The following is a 27292-nucleotide window of genomic DNA, read 5'->3' on the forward strand; positions in this document are numbered from 1 at the left end:
TATTGCATCTCACATCACTAAAATGTACCTGATAAACAGGGACGTTAATAATAACACCATTTGACAGCAGTTTAACAGCGCCACAGTGGGTCACGCCCATGTAGAAGACATTTAAAAAAAAATTTAAAAATAGTTGTAGTCTTCGGAATTGAATAAATTATTTATCTATTAAAAGGTAACAGTCTGCAGATCCAGAAAACGCAAAAAAGTAAAAATTGAACTTTTCATGATTTTGAGCCTTTCCGGAGCCCCTTAACTAACATGACTCTTCTGTCCCATTTTCACTAGTTGGAGAATATACGAGACTCTCAGCTTATTTATGCTGCACTATTTAGAGCCAATTGTTATCAAAATGACCACAGAATAAAATATTCCATGTATCAACACAACATTTCGGAGAGAGAGAGAGTACTTCCTTGTCAGCAAATTGCGTATATCGAACTATCTCTCCTCTGTTAGTGCCGAATATTGACACCTTCCAAATTTGGAGTCTGCCAAGCAAACTACTACACACGTGAATTATTTCTACCACCCTCAAAACATTGCTTTCAATCGTCCTATCTGTTAACACCATCTCCAAAAGAAATGACGGGAACACTGCGATCTCCCTCAGCTCGAAATTTTCAGACTGTTCCGCCAATGAGAGAGCGTTCTAAGAGAGAACCGCCCTTTACTGTCACTCATTTGTATGTGTGAGACCACGCACAACTCACATGAGTACCACGTCCTGCTTTAATTACATATTCCATTCTCCGCTTCCGAAATTGCGGCCCATCCAATTAGTGTGAACTGCGCAGTTGCCTCTCCCTTGCCGGCCGGTGTGGGCGTGCGGTTCTAGGCGCTTCAGTCTGGAACCGCACGACCGCTACGGTCGCAGGTTCGAGTCCTGCCTCGGGCATGGATGTGTGTGTTGTCCTTAGGTTAGTTAGGTTTAAGTAGTTCTAAGTTCTAGGGGACTGATAACCTCAGATGTTAAGTCCCATAGTGCTCAGAGCCATTTGAACCATTTTTTGTCTCTCCCTTGGGATGCCTGAGGCAATGAACACACCATTGGCTCCCTATGGCGAAACAAGCTAAGCAGCTCTGTCGATGCCTGTGCTGCGCCCCTCTCGGCCTCGATCTTTATGACCCATCCCTGTACTCCGACGGGTGTGAAAAGTGTCTTCTAATCTCCGTTCCATGTTTGCATTGCTACCGAAATGAATGCACATGTAAATGGGAAAAGGGAGCTGCCAAATACACATTCATTACCAACTGATATGCAAATTAAGTCTCTTACATTCAAAGTATAGCGTGTAACATATCAATCGAATCGTCTCATCGAGAAGATGCTCATGAAAGGTGTTAAAAGGGACTGTCACCTTACCTGTTGCCTATGGAAGGTGGTGAAAATGGACTTCCACATTACACTTCTATTCTACACTTGTCTCAGATATTTTTCTTTTGCATTTCACTTCCACAGACGGCAACATTCTTTACTCCTGTCTTCAGAAAAGACCACCTTACATTGAACCTCATACTTAGCATTAACAAAATTCTATTTTTCAGAAATGCTATCGTAGGTATTGCCACACTGGCAGCAGTCCTCATTATAACCTGATTTAGTTCAGTTATATTCTGTTACCTTTTTCCAAGACATTATCCATTCCATTCAGTTTGTTTCTCACACCCTTTGTTATCTGTAACAGATTTAAAATAAGATTACAACATGAATCACATTTAAATACGAAAATGGTTACTATCTGCATACAGTGTAAGTGTGTGAAAGCAGTTTACTGGTACATTCACATTTACTTTGACCATAATGGCTACAATATCTCAGATACTTAATGATACAGTGTCACTGTTTGATTACTTCATTATTAATTAAAATATAGCCTTTCACATGCATTTAACTGCCCGCACTCTGGTAGATAGATAATCTGCGACGTTTGCACTAGAACAATCGCTGTGATATGTGCTGTAGTCAACACAATCAGATTCTCCATATTTCAGGTATAAGGGATAAGCGAGATGTCCGTTCCTTATGTGTCTTATGTCATCATGAACTGTGTATCTTCCCATCTTCCAGTTCATGATGGAGTGATTTGTTGCTTAAGGAAGACTGAGAAATGACTGTGTACACAGGACTGATACCAATGCACGTATGCATATAATATGTTTGGAACCAAATAGATCACTAAATTATGAGAAAAATTAAGATGTTAGAAGTAAGTTGTGTGCAAGGAAACATAATTGGGATGTTAGATAAATTACCATTATGCCGCCAAGTGTACAAGAAGCAGCTCCTTAGCATCATTGTGCATTGAACTGATGACTGACAACAGATAAGACATAATTAGAATTATATCACATGACCGAACGTATGTTGATCAGCCACCGATGCTGCACAATCTTGCCCTTCTGTGTACAATAATAATAAAGAAATTTTTCATGGATGACTGCAAAAATCTGTACGATCTATAAGTTTAAAATATTTTTATATGTTGGCAGTCACTTTTTAGGTGTTGTAGATTTTTTCACAAATTACAAAAATTACTCCAGATAATTAAGGTTTCTTCCAATTTAAAAACACGTTCCATGGTACGCTGTAAACATGAACGATGATGGATAGACTGGGCAGCAGTGACTTTTCGCTGATGATGTACTTTATGGGAAAGTGTCGTTGCTGAATAATGGTTGGAGGATACAGGATGACTTACACAGAATTTCTAATTTGTGTGATGTATTGCAGTTTGCTCTAAATTTAGAAAAATGCATGCTAATGCAGATAAGTACGGTAAACAACCTTGTAAATTTCGAATGCCATGTTAGATGCGTCCTACTTGACACAGCCATTCCCATCAAATATCTCGACATAAAACTTCAAAGCAATGTAGAGCAGAACAACCACATAAGACAGGTAGTTGATGTGAGAAATTTATTAAAGAGTAACTCATCTACAAAGCAAACCCATACAGAACACCAGTGTGACATGCTGTTGAGTACTGATCCAGTGTTTGGGACCCCACCAGGTAAGTGTGGATGTAGGTATGTCATGTTAATAGTTGCAGTAATAGTCTACCACAGTGCTTTAAATGAACTGTTAGTACATGGCATTGCTGTTTTAGGGAGTGACTGACTTTTGGCTTGTGATAACGTGTCTTGAGGACAGAAGCAGTGAATGGTATGTGGTGCGAGCTCTGAAATACGTTTTTTTTTCAGAGTAATTTTGTAACTTACAGTGTTGGTATAGATGAGCAGTGGGACAAAGTTCGTACAGCTCCACTCTCCATTGTTGTCAAATGTATTCAAGATGGCGGATCCAAGATGGCGGCTATAGATATTTCAACATTGCAATGACATCCTGGTGGGAAGTTCAAATTTTGATGGGAACATAGGTCAATTGGGCTACCTCCACTGACATAACCCCATCCACCTCCCTACCCTCCCCAGAAAATGGCTGGAAGTTCAAATTCCATCAGAACAATGGAATACACCACGGCTACCTCCCCTCCCCACCGCAGAAAATGCGGGGAAGTTCAAATTTATGAGGTGAAAAAAGGGCACTTTGGCTACTTCCACTAACCTAAGTCATCCGACCGCCACCTCTTCCTAGGAATCGATGGGAAGAGGACTCACCCCGTGAAGGATAGGATGGACATATGTCTTTATTTAAACAGCTTTTATTTAGACAATTTGAGGCAGTGCCTCCATCTGGTGTGCTCAGCATGGGGTCTGGAGTCCTAGTACACAGTACTGCCACCAGAGGGCGGTGTTATCCCTCCCATGATGTACTCCAAGATGGCAGCCTGGGGTGGGGGGAAATGGCGGGAACCATTAGGCACCCTCAATCCAGTGATGTGCTAGACTTCAGCCAGTAGGATGGCAGTGCCTGGTAACGTCATTGGAGGGGATATAGGGCAGTCTCAGCAGCTCTGGAATCTCAGTCTTGCTCAGTCAGTTAGCACCAGCAGAAGAAGAAGAACCATGAAGCCTAACAGCAGTCTCAATCCATCACAGCCCTGCAGAACAGGAAGAAGAGGAAATGTAAGGGTCCCTTATCACATCTTTCTCTGTGGATAGCATTATTATTATTATTATTATTATTATTATTATTGATTGTTTTCGCATCTTGGCCCATGTGTAATACTTCCTAGACTTTGTTCAGCAGTAACCCTCAATGCATCCAAGCGAACAGGGTAGAGCGCCAACATGCCGATCTCTGCCGCATCTGGACCTGTAGCGACATTGGCTGCCATCTTGTCCAGACCCGCAGCGACCTCTAGACCTGCAGCAGCAACAACCTCCAGCACGTCTGAACCTGTAGCGACCACGTGGGATCCTGTGGCGCACACAGCCCACTTGCTGGAGCAGGACAAGGAGCTGCTGTTGTCTGTCGCACTCATCGATTTGTGTGATGAGGACATGCGATCTGCTCGCAACACATCGAACGCTGCTGGCGGTCCTAAACAGTAGCATGATGGAGGACAGTACTGGTCACCAACATATGACCCACCCCAAAAGAACATCCCTGTGTTATTGCAGTCACAGAGTGCAGATGCTGTGAATACGAATGCGTGGAGTATACCCATGCTTTTCAGTTCCACATACAGTTTAACTCCCAGTGGAACGAAACTTGTGTTGGTATAGAAGCACATCATGTTTGAGGCTTGCATTCGAGAATAGAAATTGAAAATGCATCGAAGGGTGTTAATGTGCCAATTTCCGAGTTCGACTGAGACCAAATATGTCGTGCAGAGCGCTACATAACTCAGCAGATTGCAGAGTATTATCCAACTCGTTCTCACCCAGACATTTGTCTTACTGGTGTGACACTATTACAACAGTGTATGATGACTGCACACTATGTGTGAAATAGGGTGACCATTGTGTTTACCTAAGGCACGCCTCAGTTATGAAATTATACGATCTGGATTCTGCACTACGTTTTACATTGTATAGAGTGAACCCCTGGTTACCGAGCATAGACTTTGCATACAATGATGTTGTATACTTCCTACGTGTGCACAGTGTATATGTTGATGATTTGAAGCAGCACATGAACGCTGAACCGAAAGAGAACCAGACTAAATGAGCATTTGAAAAATCTGAGACATTGTGAGCCATCCATTGGCCTGAGAGAGATACATGGGGAATTTATTGCATGTCAAAGAACTTTGTTTGGGAAATACTGTACAGGTGCAAAGAAGAAAATACAGAAAGAGTCTGGTGATTTTCTTGAAATACTACATCCTGTGTAAGATATTTAAATAAAAAAATAGTGTACATATGTATAAGGTCAAACCGTGTTTGTGTTCTATTTAATAACTCTCTCATTACACTCAAAGTATTACTCTTATTAATATCATTATTTTTCAAAGCTAGACCAGTTATTGACATAATGAATGATCAAGTTAGTCTTCATGGTAATATATATTTCTCTGTAACCAATATAGCTCATACAGTTAAGTGCTTGAGCTATAGTGGCTACACAAATTATTACCCTCCCTTCCAGTGTATCATTCTATATATGTCAACAACTTGTCAGTATCTAGCGTGGTGTAGTTAGTATCACAGCAAGGCGGGTGAAACATCATCATCACAAGGACTTTGTTGTATGTGACTGATCCTGTGGAGATACAAAAGAAGACCTGTAGAAGAACGGAATTCTCCTTCCTGATGTTGCTGTTGCTGTCTTCAGTCCAGAGACTGGTTTGATGCAGCTCTCCATGCTACTCTGTCCTGTGCAAGCTTCTTCATCTCCCAGTACCTATTGCAACCTACATCCTACTTAATCTGCTTAGTGTATTCATCTCTTGGTCTCCATATACGATTTTTACCCTCCACGCTGTCCTTCAATACTACATTGGTGATCCCTTGATGCCTCAGAATATGACCTACCAACCGATCCCTTCTTCTAGTCAAGTAGCCCCACACATTTCTCTTCTCCCCAAATTTATTCAGTACCTCCTAGTTAGTTATGTGATCTACCCATCTAATCTCCAGCATTCTTCTGTAGCACCACATTTCGAAAGCTTTTATTCTCTTCTTGTCCAAACTATATATCGTCCACGTTTCACTTCCATACATGGCTACACTCCATGCAAATACATTCAGAAACGACTTCCTGACACTTAAATCTATAGTCGATGTTTCTCTTCTTCAGAAACGCTTTGCTTGCCATTGCCTGTCTACATTTTATATCATCTCTACTTCGATCATCAGCAGTTATTTTGCTCCCCAAATAGCAAAACTCATTTACTACTTTAAGTGTCTTATTTCCTAATCTAATTCCCTCACCACCACTCGACTTAATTCGAATGTATCCCATTATTCTCGCTTTGCTTTTGTTGATGTTCATCTTATAGCATCCTTTCAGGACAGTGTCCATTCCGTTCAGCTGCTCTTTCAGGTCCCTTGCTGTCTCTGACAGAATTGCAGTGTCATTGGTGAACCACAAATTTTTACTTCTTCTCCATGGATTTTAATTCCTACCCCGAATTTTTCTTTTGTATCCTTTACTGCCCCCACCCCCATCCCATGAACTATGGACCTTGCCGTTGGTGGGGAGGCTTGCGTGCCTCAGCGATACAGATAGCCGTACCGTAGGTAAAACCACAACGGAGGGGTATCTGTTGAGGGGCCAGACAAACGTGTGGTTCCTGAAGAGGGGCAGCAGCCTTTTCAGTAGTTGCAAGGGCAACAGTCTGGATGATTGACGGATCTGGCCTTGTAACAATAACCAAAACGGCCTTGCTGTGCTGGTACTGCGAACGGCTGAAAGCAAGGGGAAACTACGGTCGTAATTTTTCCCAAGGGCATGCAGCTTTACTGTATGATTAAATGATGATAGCGTCCTCTTGGGTAAAATATTCCGGAGGTAAAATAACCCCCATTCGGACCTCCGGGCGGGGACTACTGAAGAGGATGTCGTTATCAGGAGAAAGAAAACTGGCGTTCTACGGATCGGAGCGTGGAATGTCAGATCCCTTAATCGGGCAGGTGGGTTAGAAAATTTAAAAAGGGAAATGGACAGGTTAGAGTTAGATATAGTGGGAATTAGTGAAGTTCGGTGGCAGGAGGAACAAGACTTCTGGTCAGGTGACTACAGGGTTATAAACACAAAGTCAAATAGGGGTAATGAAGGAGTAGGTTTAATAATGAATAGGAAAATAGGAATGCGGGTAAGCTACTACAAACAGCATAGTGAACGCATTATTGTGGCCAAGATACACACAAAGCCCACGCCTACTACAGTAGTACAAGTTTATATGCCAACTAGCCCTGCAGATGACGAACAAATTGAAGAAATGTATGATGAAATAAACGAAATTATTCAGATAGTGAAGGGAGACGAAAATATAATAGTCATGGGTGACTGGAATTGTAGGAAAAGGGAGAGAAGGAAACGTAGTAGGTGAATATGGATTGGGGCTAAGAAATGAAAGAGGAAGCCGCCTGATAGAATTTTGCACAGAGCACAACTTAATCATAGCTAACACATAGTTCAAGAATCATAAAAGAAGGCTGTATACATGGAAGAACCCTGGAGATACTAAAAGGTATCAGATAGATTATATAATGGTAAGACAGAGATTTAGGAACCAGGTTTTAAATTGTAAGACATTTCCAGGGGCAGATGTGGACTCTGACCACAATCTATTGGTTATGAACTGTAGATTAAAACTGAAGAAACTGCAAAAAGGTGGGAATTTAAGGAGATGGGACCTGGATAAACTGATTAAACCAGAGGTTGTACAGAGTTTCAGGGAGAGCATAAGGGAACAATTGACAGCAATGGGGGAAAGAAATACAGTAGAAGAAGAATGGGTAGCTTTGAGGGATGAAGTAGTGAAGGCAGCAGAGGATCAAGTAGGTAAAAAGACGAGGGCTAGTAGAAATCCTTGGGTAACAGAAGAAATATTGAATTTAATTGATGAAAGGAGAAAATATAAAAATGCAGTACATGAAGCAGGCAAAAAGGAATACAAACGTCTCAAAAATGAGATTGACAGGAAGTGCAAAATGGATAAGCAGGGATGGCTAGGGGACAAATGTAAGGATGTAGAGGCTTATCTCACTAGGGGTAAGATAGATACTGCCTACAGGAAAATTAAAGAGACCTTTGGAGATAAGAGAACCACTTGTATGAAAATCAGGAGCTCAGATGGAAACCCAGTTCTAAGCAAAGAAGGGAAAGCAGGAAGGTGGAAGGAGTATATAGAGGGTCTATACAAGGGCGATGCACTTGAAGACAATATTATGGAAATGGAAGAGGATGTAGATGAAGATGAAATGGGAGATACGATACTGCGTGAAGAGTTTGACAGAGCACTGAAAGACCTGAGTCGAAACAAGGCCCCCAGAGTAGTCAACATTCCATTGGAACTACTGACGGCCTTGGGAGAGCCAGACCTGACTAAACTCTACCATCTGGTGAGCAAGATGTATGAGACAGGCGAGATACACTCAGACTTCAAGAAGAATATAATAATTCCAATCCCAAAGAAAGCAGGTGTTGACAGATGTGAAAATTAACGAACAATCAGTTTAATAAGCCACAGCTGCAAAGTACTAACACAAATTCTTTACACACGAATAGAAAAACTTGTAGAAGCCGACCTCGGGGAAGATCAGTTTGGATTCCGTAGAAATTCTGGAACACGTGAGGCAATACTGACCTTACGACTTATCTTAGAAGACAGATTAAGGAAAGGCAAACCTACGTTTCTATCATTTGTAGACTTAGAGAAAGCTTTTGACAATGTTGACTGGAATACGCTCTTTCAAATTCTAAAGGTGGCAGGGGTAAAATATAGGGAGCGAAAAGCTATTTACAAATTGTACAGAAACCAGATGGCAGTTATAAGAGTCGAGGGACATGAAAGGGAAGCAGTGGTTGGGAAGGGAGTAAGACAGGGTTGTAGCCTCTCCCCGATGTTATTCAATCACTATATTGAGCAAGCAGTAAAGGAAACAAAAGAAAAATTTGGAGTAGGTATTAAAATCCATGGAGAAGAAATAAAAACTTTGAGGTTCGCCGATGACATTGTAATTCTGTCAGAGACAGCAAAGGACTTGGAAGAGCAGTTGAACGGAATGGATGGTGTCTTGAAGGGAGGATATAAGATGAACATCAACAAAAGGAAAACGAGGATAATGGAATGTAGTCGAATTAAGTCGGGTGATGCTGAGAGTATTAGATTAGGAAATGAGACACTTAAAGTAGTAAAGGAGTTTTGCTGTTTGGGGAGCAAAATAACAGATGATGGTCGAAGTAGAGAGGATATAAAATGTAGACTGGCAATGGGAAGGAAAGCGTTTCTGAAGAAGAGAAATTTGTTAACATCGAGTATAGATTTAAGTGTCAGGAAGTCATTTCTGAAAGTATTTGTATGGAGTGTAGCCATGTATGGAAGTGAAACATGGACGATATATAGTTTGGACAAGAAGAGAATAAAAGCTTTCGAAATGTGGTGCTACAGAAGAATGCTGGAGATTAGATGGGTAGATCACATAACTAACTAGGAGGTACTGAATAAATTTGGGGAAAAGAGAAATGTGTGGGGCTACTTGACTAGAAGAAGGGATCGGTTGGTAGGTCATGTTCTGAGGCATCAAGGGATCACCAATGTTGTATTGAAGGACAGCGTGGAGGGTAAAAATCGTATATGGAGACCAAGAGATGAATACACTAAGCAGATTCAGAAGGATGTAGGCTGCAGTAGGTACTGGGAGATGAAGAAACTTGCACAGGATAGTGTAGCATGGAGAGCTGCATAAAACCAGTCTCAAGACTGAAGACCACAACAACAACAACATGCTTTACTGCTTGCTCAATATACAGATTGAATAACATCGGGGAGAGGCTACAACCCTGTCTCACTCCTTTACCAACCACTGCTTCCCTTTCAGGCCCCTCGACTCTTATAACTGCCATCTGGTTTCTGTACAAATTGAAAATAGCCTTTCACTCCCTGTATTTTACCCCTGTCACCTGCAGAATTTGAAAGAGAGTTTTCCAATCAACACTGTCAAAAGCTTTCTCTAAGTCTACAAGTGCTAGAAACCTTTCCCTAATCTATCTCCTAAGATAGGACGTAGTGTCAGTATTGCCTCACGTGTTCCAACATTTCTACGGAATCCAAACTGATCTTCCCCGAGGTCGGCTTCTACCAGTTTTTCCATTCGTCTGTAAGGAATTCGTGTTAGTATCTTGCAGCTGTGACTTATTAAACTGATAGTTCTGTAATTTACACATCTGTCAACACCTGCTTCCTTTGGGATTGGAATTATTATATTCTTCTTCAAGTCTGAGGGTATTTCGCCTGTCTCATACATCTTCCTCACCAGATGGTAGAGTTTAGCTTCGGAGGACTTAAGATCAAATAAGGCAGAAGGGATAGATAACATTCCATCATAATTTCTAAAACCATTTGGGGAACTGGCAACAAAACGGCTATTCACGTTGGATTGTAGAATGTCTGAGTCTGGCAATTAACTAGTGTGGTCTAGGGGTAGCGTCTTTGATTCATAATCAAAACGTCTTCGATCCCCGCCACTGCCTAAATTTTTATAAATAATCAGCATTGGCGGCCGAGGACTTCCGGCATAAGAAGTCAGCCCCATTCTGCCAACGGCCTTGTCAAAGAGGGCGGAGGAGCGGATAGAGGTTCAGGGCACTCTCTTGTCCTAGGGGTGGGAAATTGCCCCTAAAGGCGGAAGAATCAGCAACGATCAACGACATGAGGATGCAGAAGGCAATGGAAACCACTGCATTAAAGACACGTAACGTGTATCCACAGGACATGTGGCCTGTAATTGAAGAAGTGTCATGATGATCTCTCCATTGGCAAAAGATTCCGGAATAGTCCCCCATTCAGATCTCCGGGAGGGGACTGCCAAGAGGGGAGGGGGTTACCATGAGAAAAAGATTGAATAATCAACGAAAGGATAACGTTCTACGAGTCGGGGCGTGGAATGTCGGAAGCTTGAACGTGGTAGGGAAACTAGAAAATCTGAAAAGGGAAATGCAAAGGCTCAATCTAGATGTAGTAGGGGTCAGTGAAGTGAAGTGGAAGGAAGACAAGGATTTCTGGTCAGATGAGTATCGGGTAACATCAACAGCAGCAGAAAATGGTGTAACAGGTGTAGGATTCGTTATGAATAGGTAGGGCAGAGGGTGTGTTACTGTGAACAGTTCAGTGACCGTGTTGTTCTAATCAGAATCGACAGCAGACCAACACCGACAACGATAGTTCAGGTATACATGCCGACGTCGCAAGCTGAAGATGAACAGATAGAGAAAGTGTATGAGGATATTGAAAGGGTAATGCAGTATGTAAAGGGGGACGCAAATCTAATAGTCATGGGCGACTGGAATGCAGTTGTAGGGGAAGGAGCAGAAGAAAAGGTTACAGGACAATATGGGCTTGGGACAAGGAATGAAAGAGGAGAAAGACTAATTGAGTTCTGTAACAAGTTTCAGCTAGTAATAGCGAATACCCTGTTCAAGAATCACAAGAGGAGGAGGTATACTTGGAAAAGGCCGGGAGATACGGGAAGATTTCAATTAGATTATATCATGGTCAGACAGAGATTCCGAAATCAGGTACTGGATTGTAAGGCGTACCCAGGAGCAGATATAGACTCAGATCACATCTACATCTACATCTATACTCCGCGAGCCACCTTACGGTGTGTGGCGGTGGGTACTTATTGTACCACTATCTGATCCCCCCTTCCCTGTTCCATTCACGAATTGTGCGTGGGAAGAACGACTGCTTGTAAGTCTCCGTATTTGCTCTAATTTCTCGGATCTTTTCGTTGTGATCATTACGCGAGATATATGTGGGCGGTAGTAATATGTTGCCCATCTCTTCCCGGAATGTGCTCTCTCGTAATTTCGATAATAAACCTCTCCGTATTGCGTAACGCCTTTCTTGAAGTGTCCGCCACTGGAGCTTGTTCAGCATCTCCGTAACGCTCTCGCGCTGACTAAATGTCCCCATGACGAATCGCGCTGCTTTTCGCTGGATCATGTCTATCTCTTCTATTAATCCAACCTGGTAAGGGTCCCATACTGATGAGCAATACTCAAGAATCGGACGAACAAGCGTTTTGTAAGCTACTTCTTTCGTCGATGAGTCACATTTTCTTAGAATTCTTCCTATGAATCTCAACCTGGCGCCTGCTTTTCCCACTATTTGTTTTATGTGATCATTCCACTTCAGATCGCTCCGGATAGTAACTCCTAAGTATTTTACGGTCGTTACCGCTTCCAATGATTTACCACCTATGGCATAATCGTACTGGAATGGATTTCTGCCCCTATGTATGCCCATTATATTACATTTATCTACGTTTAGGGAAAGCTGCCAGCTGTCGCACCATGCATTAATCCTCTGCAGGTCTTCCTGGAGTACGTACGAGTCTTCTGATGTTGCTACTTTCTTGTAGACAACCGTGTCATCTGCAAATAGCCTCACGGAGCTACCGATGTTGTCAACCAAGTCATTTATGTATATTGTAAACAATAAAGGTCCTATCACGCTTCCTTGCGGTACTCCCGAAATTACCTCTACATCTGCAGATTTTGAACCGTTAAGAATGACATGTTGTGTTCTTTCTTCTAGGAAATCCTAAATCCAATCACAAACCTGGTCCGATATTCCGTAAGCTCGTATTTTTTTCACTAATCGTAAGTGCGGAACCGTATCAAATGCCTTCCTGAAGTCCAGGAATACGGCATCAATCTGCTCGCCAGTGTCTACGGCACTGTGAATTTCTTGGGCAAATAGGGCGAGCTGAGTTTCACATGATCTCTGTTTGCGGAATCCATGTTGGTTATGATGAAGGAGATTTGTATTATCTAAGAACGTCATAATACGAGAACACAAAACATGTTCCATTATTCTACAACAGATTGACGTAAGCTAGGCTAAGGCCTATAATTATTCGCATCTGATTTATGACCCTTCTTGAAAATGGGAACGACCTGCGCTTTCTTCCAGTCGCTAGGTACTTTACGTTCTTCCAGCGATCTACGATAAATTGCTGATAGAAAGGGGGCAAGTTTTTTAGCATAATCACTGTAGAATCTTAAGGGTATCTCGTCTGGTCCGGATGCTTTTCCGCTACTAAGTGATAGCAGTTGTTTTTCAATTCCGATATCGTTTATTTCAATATTTTCCATTTTGGCGTCCGTGCGACGGCTGAAGTCAGGGACCGTGTTACGATTTTCCGCAGTGAAACAGTTTCGGAACACTGAATTCAGTATTTCTGCCTTTCTTCGGTCGTCCTCTGTTTCGGTGCCATCGTGGTCAACGAGTGACTGAATAGGGGATTTAGATCCGCTTACCGATTTTACATATGACCAAAACTTTTTAGGGTTCTTGTTTAGATTGTTTGCCAATGTTTTATGTTCGAATTCGTTGAATGCTTCTCTCATTGCTCTCTTTACGCTCTTTTTCGCTTCGTTCAGCTTTTCCTTATCAGCTATGATTCGACTACTCTTAAACCTATGATGAAGCTTTCTTTGTTTCCGTAGTACCTTTCGTACATGATTGTTATACCACGGTGGATCTTTCCCCTCGCTTTGGACCTTAGTCGGTACGAACTTATCTAAGGCGTACTGGACGATGTTTCTGAATTTTTTCCATTTTTGTTCCACATCCTCTTCCTCAGAAATGAACGTTTGATGGTGGTCACTCAGATATTCTGCGATTTGTGCCCTATCACTCTTGTTAAGCAAATATAATTTCCTTCCTTTCTTGGCATTTCTTATTACACTTGTAGTCATTGATGCAACCACTGACTTATGATCACTGATACCCTCTTCTACATTCACGGAGTCGAAAAGTTCCGGTCTATTTGTTGCTATGAGGTCTAAAACGTTAGCTTCACGAGTTGGTTCTCTAACTATCTGCTCGAAGTAATTCTCGGACAAGGCAGTCAGGATAATGTCACAAGAGTCTCTGTCCCTGGCTCCAGTTCTGATTGTGTGACTATCCCATTCTATACCTGGTAGATTGAAGTCTCCCCCTATTACAATAGTATGATCACGAAACTTCTTCACGACGTTCTGCAGGTTCTCTCTGAGGCGCTCAACTACTACGGTTGCTGATGCAGGTGGTCCATAGAAGCATCCGACTATCATATCTGACCCACCTTTGATACTTAGCTTAACCCAGATTATTTCACATTCGCATTCGCTAATAACTTCACTGGATATTATTGAATTCTTTACTGCTATAAATACTCCTCCACCATTGGCGTTTATCCTATCCTTGCGGTATATATTCCATTCTGTGTCTAGGATTTCGTTACTGTTCACTTCCGGTTTTAACCAACTTTCCGTTCCTAATACTATATGCGCACTATTTCCTTCAATAAGAGATACTAATTCAGGAACCTTGCCCTGGATGCTCCTGCAGTTTACCAATATTACGTTAACTTTTCCTGTTTTTGGTCTCTGAGGACGGACGTTCTTTATCAACGATGATAATGTCCTCTCTGGTAAGCCGTCAGGTATTTTATCGTTTCGCCCAAGGGGGGGGGTCCCTCTAACCTAAAAAACCCCCGTGTGCACGCCACACGTACTCTGCTACCCTAGTAGCTGCTTCCGGTGTGTAGTGCACGCCTGACCTGTCTAGGGGGGCCCTACAGTTCTCCACCCAATAACGGAGGTCGATGAATTTGCAACCATTATAGTCGCAGAGTCGTCTGAGCCTCTGGTTTAGACCCTCCACACGGCTTCAAACCAGAGGACCGCGATCGACTCTGGGCACTATGCTGAAGATATTAAGCTCAGCTTGCACTCCGCGTGCGATGCTGGTTGTCTTCACCAAATCAGCCAGCCGCCGGAAGGAACCAAGGATGGCCTCAGAACCCAAGCGGCAGGCGTCATTCACTACAATATAGTAGTGATGAAGAGTAGGCTGATGGTCTGGAAGAAACAATACGCAAAGAAGTGGGATACGGAATGACGAGATACGTTTGAAGTTCTCTAACGCTGTAGATACAGCAATAAGGAATAGCGCAGTAGGCAGTACAGTTGAAGAGGAATGGACATCTCTAAAAAGGGCCATCACAGAAGTTGGGAAGGAAAACATAGGTACAAAGAAGGTAGCTGCGAAGAAACCATGGGTAACAGAAGAAATACTTCAGTTGATTGATGAGAGGAGGAAGTACAAACATGTTCCGGAAAAATCAGGAGTACAGAAATACAAGTCGCTGAGGAATGAAATAAATAGGAAGTGCAGGGAAGCTAAGACGAAATGGCTGCAGGAAAAACGTGACGACATCGAAAAAGATATGATTGTCGGAAGGACAGACTCAGCATACAGGAAAGTCAAAACAACCTTTGGTGACATTAAAAGCAACGGTGGTAACATTAAGAGTGCAACGGGAATTCCACTGTTAAATGCAGAGGAGAGAGCAGATAGGTGGAAAGAATACATTGAAAGCCTCTATGAGGGTGAAGATTTGTCTGATGTGATAGAAGAAGGAACAGGAGTCGATTTAGAAGAGACAGGTGATCCAGTATTAGAATCGGAATTTAAAAGAGCTTTGGAGGACTTACGGTCAAATAAGGCAGAAGGGATAGATAACATTCCATCAGAATTTCTAAAATCATTGGGGGAAGTGGCAACAAAACGACTATTCACGTTGGTGTGTAGAATGTATGAGTCTGGCGATATACCATCTGACTTTCGGAAAAGCATCATCCACACAATTCCGAAGACGGCAAGAGCTGACAAGTGCGAGAATTATCGCAAAATCAGCTTAACAGCTCATGCATCGAAGCTGCTTACAAGAATAATATACAGAAGAATGGAAAAGAAAATTGAGAATGCGCTAGGTGACGATCAGTTTGGCTTTAGCAAAAGTAAAGGGACGAGAGAGGCAATTCTGACGTTACGGCTAATAATGAAAGCAAGGCTAAAGAAAAATCAAGACGCTTTCATAGGATTTGTCGACCTGGAAAAAGCGTTCGCCAATATAAAATGGTGCAAGCTGTTCGAGATTCTGAAAAAAGTAGGGATAAGCTATAGGGAGAGACAGGTCATATACAATATGTACAACAACCAAGAGGGAATAATAAGAGTGGATGATCAAGAACGAAGTGCTCGTATTAAGAAGGGCGTAAGACAAGGCTGTAGCCTTTAGCCCCTACTCTTCAATTTGTACATCGAGGAAGCAATGATGGAGATAAAATAAAGGTTCAGGAGTGGAATTAAAATACAAGGTGAAAAGATATGAATAATACGATTCGCTGATGACATTGCTATCCTGAGTGAAAGTGAAGAAGAATTAAATGATCTGCTAAACGGAATGAACAGTCTCATGAGTACACAGTATGGTTTGAGAGTAAATCGGAGAAAGACGAAGGTAATGAGAAGTAGTAGAAATGAGAACAGCGAGAAACTTAACATCAGGATTGATGGTCACGAAGTCAATCAAGTTAAGGAATTTTGCTACCTAGGCAGTAAAATAACAAGTGACGGACGGAGCAAGGAGGAAATCAAAAGCAGACTCGCTATGGCAAAAAAGGCATTTCTAGCCAAGAGAAGTCTACTAATATCAAATACCGGCCTTAATTTGAGGAAGAAATTTCTGAGGCTGTACGTCTGGAGTACAGCATTGTATGGTAGTGAAACATGGACTGTGGGAAAACCGGAACAGAAGAGAATCGAAGCATTTGATATGTGGTGCTATAGACGAATCTTGAAAATTAGGTGGACTCATAAGGTAAGGAATGAGGAGTTTCTGTGTAGAGTCGGAGAGGAAAGTAACATTTGGGAAACACTTATAAGGAGAAGGTACAGGATGTTAGGACATCTGTTAAGACATTTAAGACATGAGGGAATGACTTCCATGGTACTAGAGGGAGCTGTAGAGGGTAAAAACTGTAGAAGAAGACAGAGATTCGAGTACATCAAGCAAATAATTGAGAATGTAGGTTGCAAGTGCTACTCTGAGATGAAGAAGGTAGCACAAGAAGTTAGCACAGGAGAGGAATTCGTGGTGAGCCGAATCAAACCAGTCAGAAACTGGCGAAAAAAAAAAGGCACATACAAACGAATACTGCACTGCTTGTTTGAAATGTGAACACGTTGAATAACTGTGTGTGGATTTCACGTGGAAAAGTGCGATAGCCGTAAGGGGAATGAAAGATTTTTTTTTTTCTTGTGTGGAAAATTATGTGCAGTGTAGATATCGAGATTCGTTCTAGAAGTACAGTAGTCAAGAGAAGACATTTCCAGTACATCTCTCGGTGTGACACTGCAGCAGAAATCCTAATATTTAACTACACTTACAGTGATAAATGGATGCCTGATTGCCTATACTCTTGAGTGTCTGGAGAAGGCCGTAGGAAGCACAGCAGCAGGCAGGCAGTTCGGTGCCGGAAGCAGCAGCCCAGCAGACGCCTTTGCCAGTCCTTCGTACACCACTGCAGAGAGTCCCAGAAAGCTTTCGTCCTATGACGGTTTGGCTCACTGCTTGCCCTGTATGTGTGAATAGACTCATACCCTGTTTGCACTGAGTCACCATTGGGACCGCTTGTGTCGTGTGTATACTCTGCGGGAATTTGAGAAGAGTCAATACGACGATTTTTTTTCTGCTGGGAAGTCCCACACGCGGGTCCTCCTGGGACAAGGGGTGGTCCACGGTAGGCCGGCCTCTGTGGCCGACACACGCTTCCGCAGCTGCAGTCATGGGACACGTTTACCGCGGCAGTTTCCTCCGCCGGCGCTGCACTGCGGCACGGCGAGTACCTGGCATGTAAGAGTATTCCCTACGATCTCAGTCATCTAGCCGTGAATGCACGGTGTTCTCAATACATCGTGACGGTATTTGTTATTGTTAATATCCTCTCACGCTGTAGACCCTTTTCCTCCCTCCTTCTTCGCCCTGGTGTAGCTGAGAGAACCAGTCATCGTAGGAATTTTATAGCACTTTACAAGACCCAATACGCTTAGCAGATTGTAGTTGTCAGGAGCTCTATAACCGTGACAGTGTAAATTCACGTCGAAATTTGAAATGCGAACTATCATTTCATACATCACCACTGCAATAGTGCTGTAAAATAGTGATAAGTTTTTATTATTTAATGTAACTACTCGCCGATAATGTATCACTGTTGTTTATACATGCAAACTGATGTGCAGTGTCGATCTTTTTTTTTTATTTAGAGTGGTTTTAAACCGTGTGAAGGAAATTGTTTAAACGCTATATTAACGATTAAATTAATATTTCGCATGGCACGTCATGTGAAGTAACATTTGTGACATCTTCAAGATGTGATACTCCACACCAGATTTAATAACTCCTGAAGCAGTTTGTGAAATGCAGCACAGGAAAGGTGCACAGGAAGGCTGGAGGCAGTTTAGAGTCCATGCCAGAATGAAACATCTCGTGCTAGTTCCTACGTCATCTGCAAAGCAAACTAGAGCTCTCTCTCTGTCTTTGTATGTAACGATCTCTTTTTGAAAGTGTTTTCGTGTGAGCTGGCTACTAGTTTTGTGACATCGCCAGTTTGTGTGTGAGGTAGCTACGGCATCCATCTTATATCCGCTACATCGTGATCATTGACTGGGAATTAATTATTTATTAACTTCAGCAGTATTTCTCGTATGATTCCTAATCAGCCATTTGCCTTGGGAGGAGTTCTCCCGTGCGTGCGTCGGTATTCTGGATGAGGTTTAGAGAGTACATGCCGCTGCCAGATCTTTCGATGGAGAATTAGTGTAACATCCAGTCTGTCTGTCGCGAGACCCGAACGGAAACCTGCGCTTTTCTCGGCAGCTGACGGACACGCCGTCGCTTTCGCAGGGGCCGCCGATGTACCACTAGTCCAGGCGGTCTGCACGGGTGCGGTCCTGTGGACGGCGCATGCTTCACGAGCGACAGATTCTTGGCAGTCTAATTACGTATGATGGGTGTTTCATAACGGTATTCCTTGTGCGATCGCATTGATATTAGTTATTTATTTTATGTTGGTACTGAAGGGTAAAGTAACTAGATGCTCACGGTCGCAAAGAGACCGGAGTATGACATGACTGAATTTTTTTCGTTACAGGCGAGCCATTTTCTGACGTTCTTCTGTTTACTGAGGTGACGGTTATTCCCAATTCAGTATGCGAGCAGCAGTTCGAAGCAGATACCATTCTTGAAAGTACGCTGTGTGCCGGAAACAAGCACAGTGGCCTCTGTTCTGTGAGTAAAAGTGTGGTGCACACTCACAACTTACTAATTATCAGCATCTTATTCTGTGGCTTTTCATAAATGCCTTTTACAGTGATAATTTGTAAGTAATTAATATTATAAAAGTATATTCCACCCAATTAACACAATTTGCTTTTCATAACTGAGTCATGCTCTCTGCTTGCAAACATTGTCAAACTATCCACATATTTTATAATCTAGCTATGAGCGGCCCCTAATGTCCTACGCTTCCCCGTTATTAATTTGTTACTGTCAGCAGATATCTGTGTGACTGAAACTAGAGGAAAATGAAACCGTTCATTGCATCTCTTCTCCAGGGCATCTGATTGATGGGTTTGTTGATACCTGCATTGGCAAGCAGTTTACATGGTGATGGAAATACCTGTAGTCAGACTTTGCAAAACTAATATACGTTATTAACTTTGAAAACATTCATGCCTGAATGTGCCATTTCGAATCAGTAACAGACAGAAGGTATAGGTGCACCAGTTTCCGGAACATAAATATAAATTAAAACAGTCGTTTTATTTCTGGAGAATAGGTGTATTTTGGATCGGTTACAGATTTACTACAGTGAACACTTACAAGGCTTATTCTCACACAGGTAATAATTTTCCATCATACAGTACAATTACGAACGAACACAAACACAGTAATTTCCCCACTGCATTAATGACAACCTCAGGACCACTTACCTCGATCTTCGTAATTACAGACCTTTCATCGTAATGCTGTGCTGTTGCACATTTCATTGTTAGCGTCTGTAGCGATGCTGAGTTGTCACTGTGATACTCGTGGCAAGTTCATCAAGTTCATGAGGCCACTCCCCTCCCTCCGAAGCGAAGCGTCTCTCGTCACCCAGGTGATCCGGTGACAGGCGGGCACTGCTGATCTGGAAAGGGTTAAGCCGATGGGTGTGAGGAAGTCGAGTGAATACTTTGCAGACACCAACATTGTCAAAAGACACGCCCGGAGGGTTCTGAAGTAGCGGCTGGGCTAGACGTTCCGTTACTTCGCAGAAACTTAGCGAAAACACTTTCTGGCGGGCTACCAGCGAGGCGTGGGAAGGACTTGTGTACCCAGGCAGTTGTGGCGGGAAAATTCCCGCGCTTTCTGCAAAATAGTAACTGTGATTGGCTAGCTCAGGGCATAGCTCTGTGACGTAGCAAAATCAGCGCAGAAATTGGCGCCAAGAATCTCCATTGGTGGAATGGTAGTGCTCCGGCAATAAAGTGGAATTTTCCGCCGGTTTTCGAGTTGCTGATTGGAACGTTTAACCACGGCCACTGTCGTGGGGGCGAGAATGCAGTGTGTTCGGCCTGTACGGGTGCTCGGGGTAGTCAGCTCTCGCCTTTCGGTCGAGGACGTCGAAGCAACCAGCCATCGCCTCCGGTACGCCAAATCGTGTTCTTGCAGTTAAGAAGACAGATTGGTAAGGTATGTCCGCAGCACCGGCAGACAGGGATTTTCCTAGGTGATAATCAGAGCTCAGCAGAGCGCGCCTGTTCGTCTTTTTCTAACTTTGTTCTGTCTTGGGTAGCAGCAATTAATGTTGGGTTGGCTATGTGTTTTCTCTTAAGATTTGAGTTGCCAGGAATTGGCTCCACATACCACTTCATCATAATCCTCACAATCTAGTTTAGGGACAACTTCACATTCACAGTGTTTGTTTGAGTATCGAATTTGAGCCAATTTGATGTATTGTAAATGTTTCATGTGTTTTTGTTTATTATTTTGTGTTTAGTCTTAATAAATCATATTGTTATTTTGGACAGAACTTTCATTCTGTTAATCGGTAGAGCAACCCTATCATTCCTCACTATGTTAATAAAACCTTCGTTTATTTAACTTATTTATCAAATTAAATTATTGCAGGTGCCAAACTCTCTTCTACTCCACTGGCAGGGTTGATTAGAGTCAGTTCGCGTATTTTTTTTAATCCTTGTGCAACAGCAAAAGTCGGAGTTACAATAGGGGGGGCTTAGAGCATCATTTACATATGTAGATTCTAGAAGAATTTAGTGTTAAATACACTGCTAGCCCCGGCACCTCGCATAAAATGGCGACCCTTAGCCTCGGATCTTTCCTGAGAATCACTGATTAGCAAACAGTATTCTAAGGTACGAACATTCAAATTTTTTTTCTCTACTATTTTTATGATTAATACACTAGATCTCTTTCTTGTAGTTCTGTGATTATTTTTAAGTAGCGGCGCATGATTACTGTTTTTGTTTTCAGCGTATATATTTGTTTGTTTTTTCATTGTTTTATGTGTTTCTTTGATCACATTTTGTCGTGTTTGTGGGTAGTTTCTGTACCACAACAAATCGTGCATGTAATTACAGCGTTGTTGAAATTTTATGTCTATGTGGAAAAATATATGTAGATTACTTTTATTGTGCATCGTAGATAAATTAGTTTTTCATGAATGATCACGAGAAGTAAGGCACGACTATTATCCAGCGAAGCTAAAACAAAAGAGGATACATAATGGATAAGGGGCAATTTACTGACGGGGATAGGTTCGGAGATGAGATGGGTACATTTTTAGCAGGACAGGACGGCAGGTTCATTGATGAGGAAGGTGATTTGGACGCGATCTTAGAGCAACGTCGCGGCCGTGATTATGATAGTGAGCTAGAGGATGAAACAGAGACAGGCACTCAGATCGAGACGGTAGCAGAAGTTTATAGTCAAACGGACGAGAGCAGACAGAGGCCAACTTGGTCACGTCAGAGCTCTAGCGCCCAGGTGTCCAGAGTTACATCGCCCATGTGTGACGAGGATCAAAAAGACACTAACCCAATACTGAGCTTCCTACGATCAATGAAAGAAGAGGCTGACGAACAACGTAAGAAGGAGAAGGAAGAAGCGGACGAACTGCGTAAGAAGGACACTCAGACTATAATTTCGCATATAGGAGCAATTCGTGGGGAATTACTAACAATAAAGAAAGAATGTGGAGAAGCAAAACAAATGTCAATGGTGGCACAAAAAGTAGCAGGCCTAGCCAAAACGGCAGCAACAGGGGCAATGAAAATCGCAAAAGTAACTTCTCAACTCGCAGGACGCTTGCGACGTGCAACACAAGCTCACTCAAAATCCCTAGCGTTCTTAAAAACCCAAGGTAATATCGCTGTTACGAACATCGCGAAACGAATGAAAGAAGTAGAGAGTCGGATAGCAAAACTAGAGCGAAACAGGCACACGAGCACTGCGCGTTCGGATACCAATGATGGAGTACACAGAATTATGTCTCCGAGGAAAAGCTCGCCGTGCTCTAGCCCAATGACCGAGTGCGGAACTAACAATGCACACGCAGAAACAGCGAGTAATAGCTCCAATAATTGTAGCCCACTTAGGAGAGTGAATTCTGAGTGCCACTGTGATACAGAGGTAGCAAATCACAGTTATCAGCAAGATAGAACAGGACACTCAGCAGACGTGCAAGTATCGGAAACGAGTGACAACACCAGTGTGAGGATCAGACAGGATTTTGATCACAATCACTTCCTGTCGATACTAAAATTCCAGAAGTTCAAAGATAATGGAGGGTCGATGCATCCGAAGAGTTGGGTGATGCAGTTTACAAATTCATTACCGTCGTCATGGCCATCCCAGGCCTGCGGACTTACTGGTCAAAGGAAACGCAAGACAGGATTAAAGAGCAAATAATATTTTGTCCTGAACTGGAAGTGTCCGGGCATAGGAGCGCAACAAAATTTTTTGATGATTTACTCAAGAAGAATCAGTTTTTAGATAGTCCATATAGCAACGGAGAAATCATTAAATTTTGTTTTTCCAAATTGCCAATTAGGTATCAACAGACACTTGTCGGGAAGTGTGGATCTGACATAGAAGCATTCAAGAGTCTATTACGCGAACTCGAAGTTGTCTTCGATAAACAAGACGCAAAGGACAGGAAGAAGGAGCAAAATAACAAATACCACGTACCAGCAAGGGAAGACAACAGATCGCATAATCGCACTGGTCAGTTAGGAAACCAGGGTTACGGAAATCAAGGTCACACTCCTCAAGGTTATAGAAACCAGAGACACGGAAACCAGAACGTCAGGGAACAGGGTCAATCTAGACAAGGAATCTGGGACAGGAGGAATAACGAACGGCAAAGCGACCGTAATTGGAGAGAGCGAAACCAAGAACAACAGGAGAACCAGGAGATTGAAATTAGACCTGCAAATCCTAATGCACGTCAGAGGAGGGGGAGTCTGACAAGGGATTGGCGCTAGTCCATAGGGCTCCACCACGTGTCTCACAGAAGGAAGTTCGTGGAATAGTAGTAGTGTAAGTGGTGTACATAGTAGAATAGGCAAATATATGAACCTTTCTTCGGGGAACAATAATCGTTGCATTAATAGATTAAGATTGTTAAAGTATTAACACGCTGCATTTTCTCGCATAAGAATTTACTGCTGCTAACTTTTTGTTTTGTTTATGTTCGCGACTTCCAGTGTCGATGGAGTAGGAGACACTACCTTTCCATGAGCAATGTTTTTGTCCTTTCCTGTCTGGTGTCCATGTTGAGGGATAATGATGAGTGAGGAGATGTCGCACAAACGGGCGCATACAAGAACGTGCTCTTAGAAGCGTTCTGAGAAGTCGTGATACGCTCCATAGCGGCCACAACCAGTTCGTGAGACGTTCATACCAATGCTTGCAGGTACGCGTCAGTGCACTGAAAGATTGTGGTATATTGCGTGATTTCGAGGATGAACATGGACAATATAGTTTTTACAGTGATGCGCCAGCATCGTTGTCTTGCAAGTCGAGGTGAACCTGTGAGCGTTTGACTCCAATGGTGCCCTAGACGGTAGAAATGCGGGCATAAAGCCTACCATGCCAATGTGCTGGTTGGGGATTTAGCGTGCTGCTTGTGACTGCCACAGATGAATAACCAAGGAATTATACTTGGAGATTTGTGACATACTGTGTAGCTGGTGTGTGGTGGGCGACGGAATCCTCAACAGGAACCAGGTGTGCTTTGATCGCGAAAACCGCATAACATAGAAAAAGAAGTTGCAACTATAAATTTATTGTCGTGTATAGCCATGGCTAACCCAGTCTCTGGAGTTTCAGTGACGCGTAATGAAAACTCGGAGGTCATGTCGTACGGCGCGCACATCACTGTCGGCAATAGCGGCGAGCAGCGAGACATCTCAACGTAACAGGATAAGTTAAACTGTAGGATTTAACAATAACTAGATTAATATTGTGGGGGTTTTCTACCACAAGTGTTTGGCGCGCGCCTGTTGGGATGTTATTTTTCAGGTCATCAAATCACAGACCCAAGATGGAGGGACGACCGGCGAGCGAACGTAGAATACGTAGTTGCTTGTTCTTTATAAGCTCAGTAAAACTTTGACCTGCATAATAACATAATTTATTCAAAAGACGTAGAATGTAGATCGTTAATTCTTGAGCATGTCTACTGTCGATCTATATAATTAATAGTAATATTAGTGTGGGCCCGCACATTTAGCTGTTCATCCAGTGTAGCGTCACACACCATGTACAGTAGTGAGACCGGTCTCTACACAAATATCAAGATAAATTATTTCCATGTCTAAATTTGATACACCAAGATTTTGTTATAATGATAGCCATAGATTAATAACTATAAAAGTAAAATAAGAGTGTCTGAAATGACAGACCATCAATGTGTCATTATGTAAATTTATTATAACATAGAAGGTCATGGGAAAAAGTTAGGCATAAGATTTTTGTCAGAACTGTGCAGATGACAGGTATCGTAGCAATGCAGAGGCCAGCCAGCGCAAAAACAAGAGGTCTTCGGCTACCTGCAAGAAGGCAAGCGTCCGGTCCTGCAAGCTGACAGTCACCGGGCCGTATACCTGAGGGATTAGGCGGGATCTTCGCTGGGCCACAAGCGAAAGTGAGGCTGGCCATTGACACTGACATGCGACCCACACGCGACAGCCTGCTAGCTCTCCGGACGCGGCAGCCGTTTGGAGGGATTCCCTGCGGCAGACCACGTTGTCGTGAGTACACAAAGAAGATCACATATCGTGTCAGAACCTGCGCCTCATGTGCCTCAGGACAGAAAGGGACGCTATATACTCACCTGTTTGGGTTTTTACAACTCACTAGCATTGGCCGATCTGCATACACAAAGCAGTATCATGCCACACTAACAAATGTATGGTCTCATTTCTAACTTCTCCTCTCTATTAGAGAGCAGTTTTAGCAATCGTCGCTCCTAGTTCGATCCTGTATGGACGACCTCACACACTTGTGGAGTCACTCCACGTGCCGTCATCCCTCGTCGAACTGCAATATTGGGAAACGTAAAGTACTGTCCAGCGAGAGAAGAGACCTAGACTAGTGATGTATCCCAACAAGTAGACCTCAGAGACAATTAATCGACGTGAGGAGAGCCTATCACTGTGTCTTCCTACCGTACTGCCGTGATCATATGCGTGGGTCTTGTTGCAATCTCAACAGAGTACTGCAGATGCTCCAGCACACCCTATTGCCGTTGCAACAACGTAGCAACAACACCCGACGTTTAGCCCTATGTGATGTCAGTACTGTGGAATTTGTGAAGTGCTTCGAATATTTCTAACAATGTGATTTAGTGCCTCATTCTCAGAACAGTCGTGAACTTTGTGCAATGTGCACGCACAACTTGATGCCCCATGAACCTTGTTTTTTTTCTTAAATTTCTTTCTCAAGTGTTGTTTTTGTAATGTATGTTATACCTTGTATGTGTTTCTCCACACCATGTTTTTTTTGTATTTTGTATTTATTGTTGTGTGTATGCAAACAGTGTGCCTGAAGTCCCCATAATCTGAAGCGGATACCACCACTGTCATTGTGAATTGATCATCAGTTCAGGGAAAGTTTTGTAAAGGTTATTCTTCCTGCAGGGAGACAGAATGAATCGAAGGTTGTAATTTGATTCTGAAAGCTCACAAAGAGATTGTTAACTTAAATAGTATCATGTGTGAGTGAGTTCAGGTTAGTTTAATCATTAAAATTGTTGTGACGTCTTGGGCATTTAATTACGGAGCACTCCAACTCTGATTGTAAAGAATAAATTGCTCCATATTTGGCCCACATGCCCGGGCCATATCTAGAGAGTGAATGTCTGTGTGAATCGGTGTTTGGAAGGGGCTCCCTGGGTATGGATGTGTGATGTGAGTGTTAGTGTTCCATATTAAGAAGGTGAAGTTGGCTACATCATAAATAATCCTCCCTCTATGAGCTGCATTTTTCAGTTGCAGTGACTTTCTTTGTAGAGTGCGGCATGTGCAGCCAGTTTGAGAGATTGTTCTTGGGCGATTGACTCACTACCTTGCTCCTAAGTGAGCCAACCGCTCACCAATTACAATCTAAAATGGCGTAGGGGCTATGAGAGGTGGCATGAGCCCCCTCTCATTTTCTTACGATTTTCCTCTCTAATTGTATGCAGTGAAAAGTAGCTATTCCTTCACACACGGACTTCCCACGCAGCGTCTCTCGTCACCCGGGTGATCCGGTGAACCTTGTTTTTTTTCTTAAATTTCTTTCTCAAGTGTTGTTTTTGTAATGTATGTTATACCTTGTATGTGTTTCTCCACACCATGTTTTTTTTGTATTTTGTATTTATTGTTGTGTGTATGCAAACAGTGTGCCTGAAGTCCCCATAATCTGAAGCGGATACCACCACTGTCATTGTGAATTGATCATCAGTTCAGGGAAAGTTTTGTAAAGGTTATTCTTCCTGCAGGGAGACAGAATGAATCGAAGGTTGTAATTTGATTCTGAAAGCTCACAAAGAGATTGTTAACTTAAATAGTATCATGTGTGAGTGAGTTCAGGTTAGTTTAATCATTAAAATTGTTGTGACGTCTTGGGCATTTAATTACGGAGCACTCCAACTCTGATTGTAAAGAATAAATTGCTCCATATTTGGCCCACATGCCCGGGCCATATCTAGAGAGTGAATGTCTGTGTGAATCGGTGTTTGGAAGGGGCTCCCTGGGTATGGATGTGTGATGTGAGTGTTAGTGTTCCATATTAAGAAGGTGAAGTTGGCTACATCATAAATAATCCTCCC

The 27292-nt window shown here is 42.7% G+C and overlaps 1 protein-coding gene across 1 annotated transcript in view; it reads left to right on the forward strand.

Moving 5' to 3' along the window:
• Window positions 1–27292, forward strand: part of LOC126106846 (venom protease-like) — a 221254-nt gene that overhangs the window by 153333 nt on the left and 40629 nt on the right. Inside the window, exon 5 of the mRNA XM_049913240.1 lies at window positions 19067–19203. Coding sequence (XP_049769197.1) covers window positions 19067–19203 — 137 coding nt within the window. The remainder of the gene's footprint in view (window positions 1–19066; window positions 19204–27292) is intronic.

This window comes from Schistocerca cancellata, chromosome 10 (assembly GCF_023864275.1).
Source record: "Schistocerca cancellata isolate TAMUIC-IGC-003103 chromosome 10, iqSchCanc2.1, whole genome shotgun sequence".
In the NCBI taxonomy this organism is placed as follows: domain Eukaryota; kingdom Metazoa; phylum Arthropoda; class Insecta; order Orthoptera; family Acrididae; genus Schistocerca; species Schistocerca cancellata.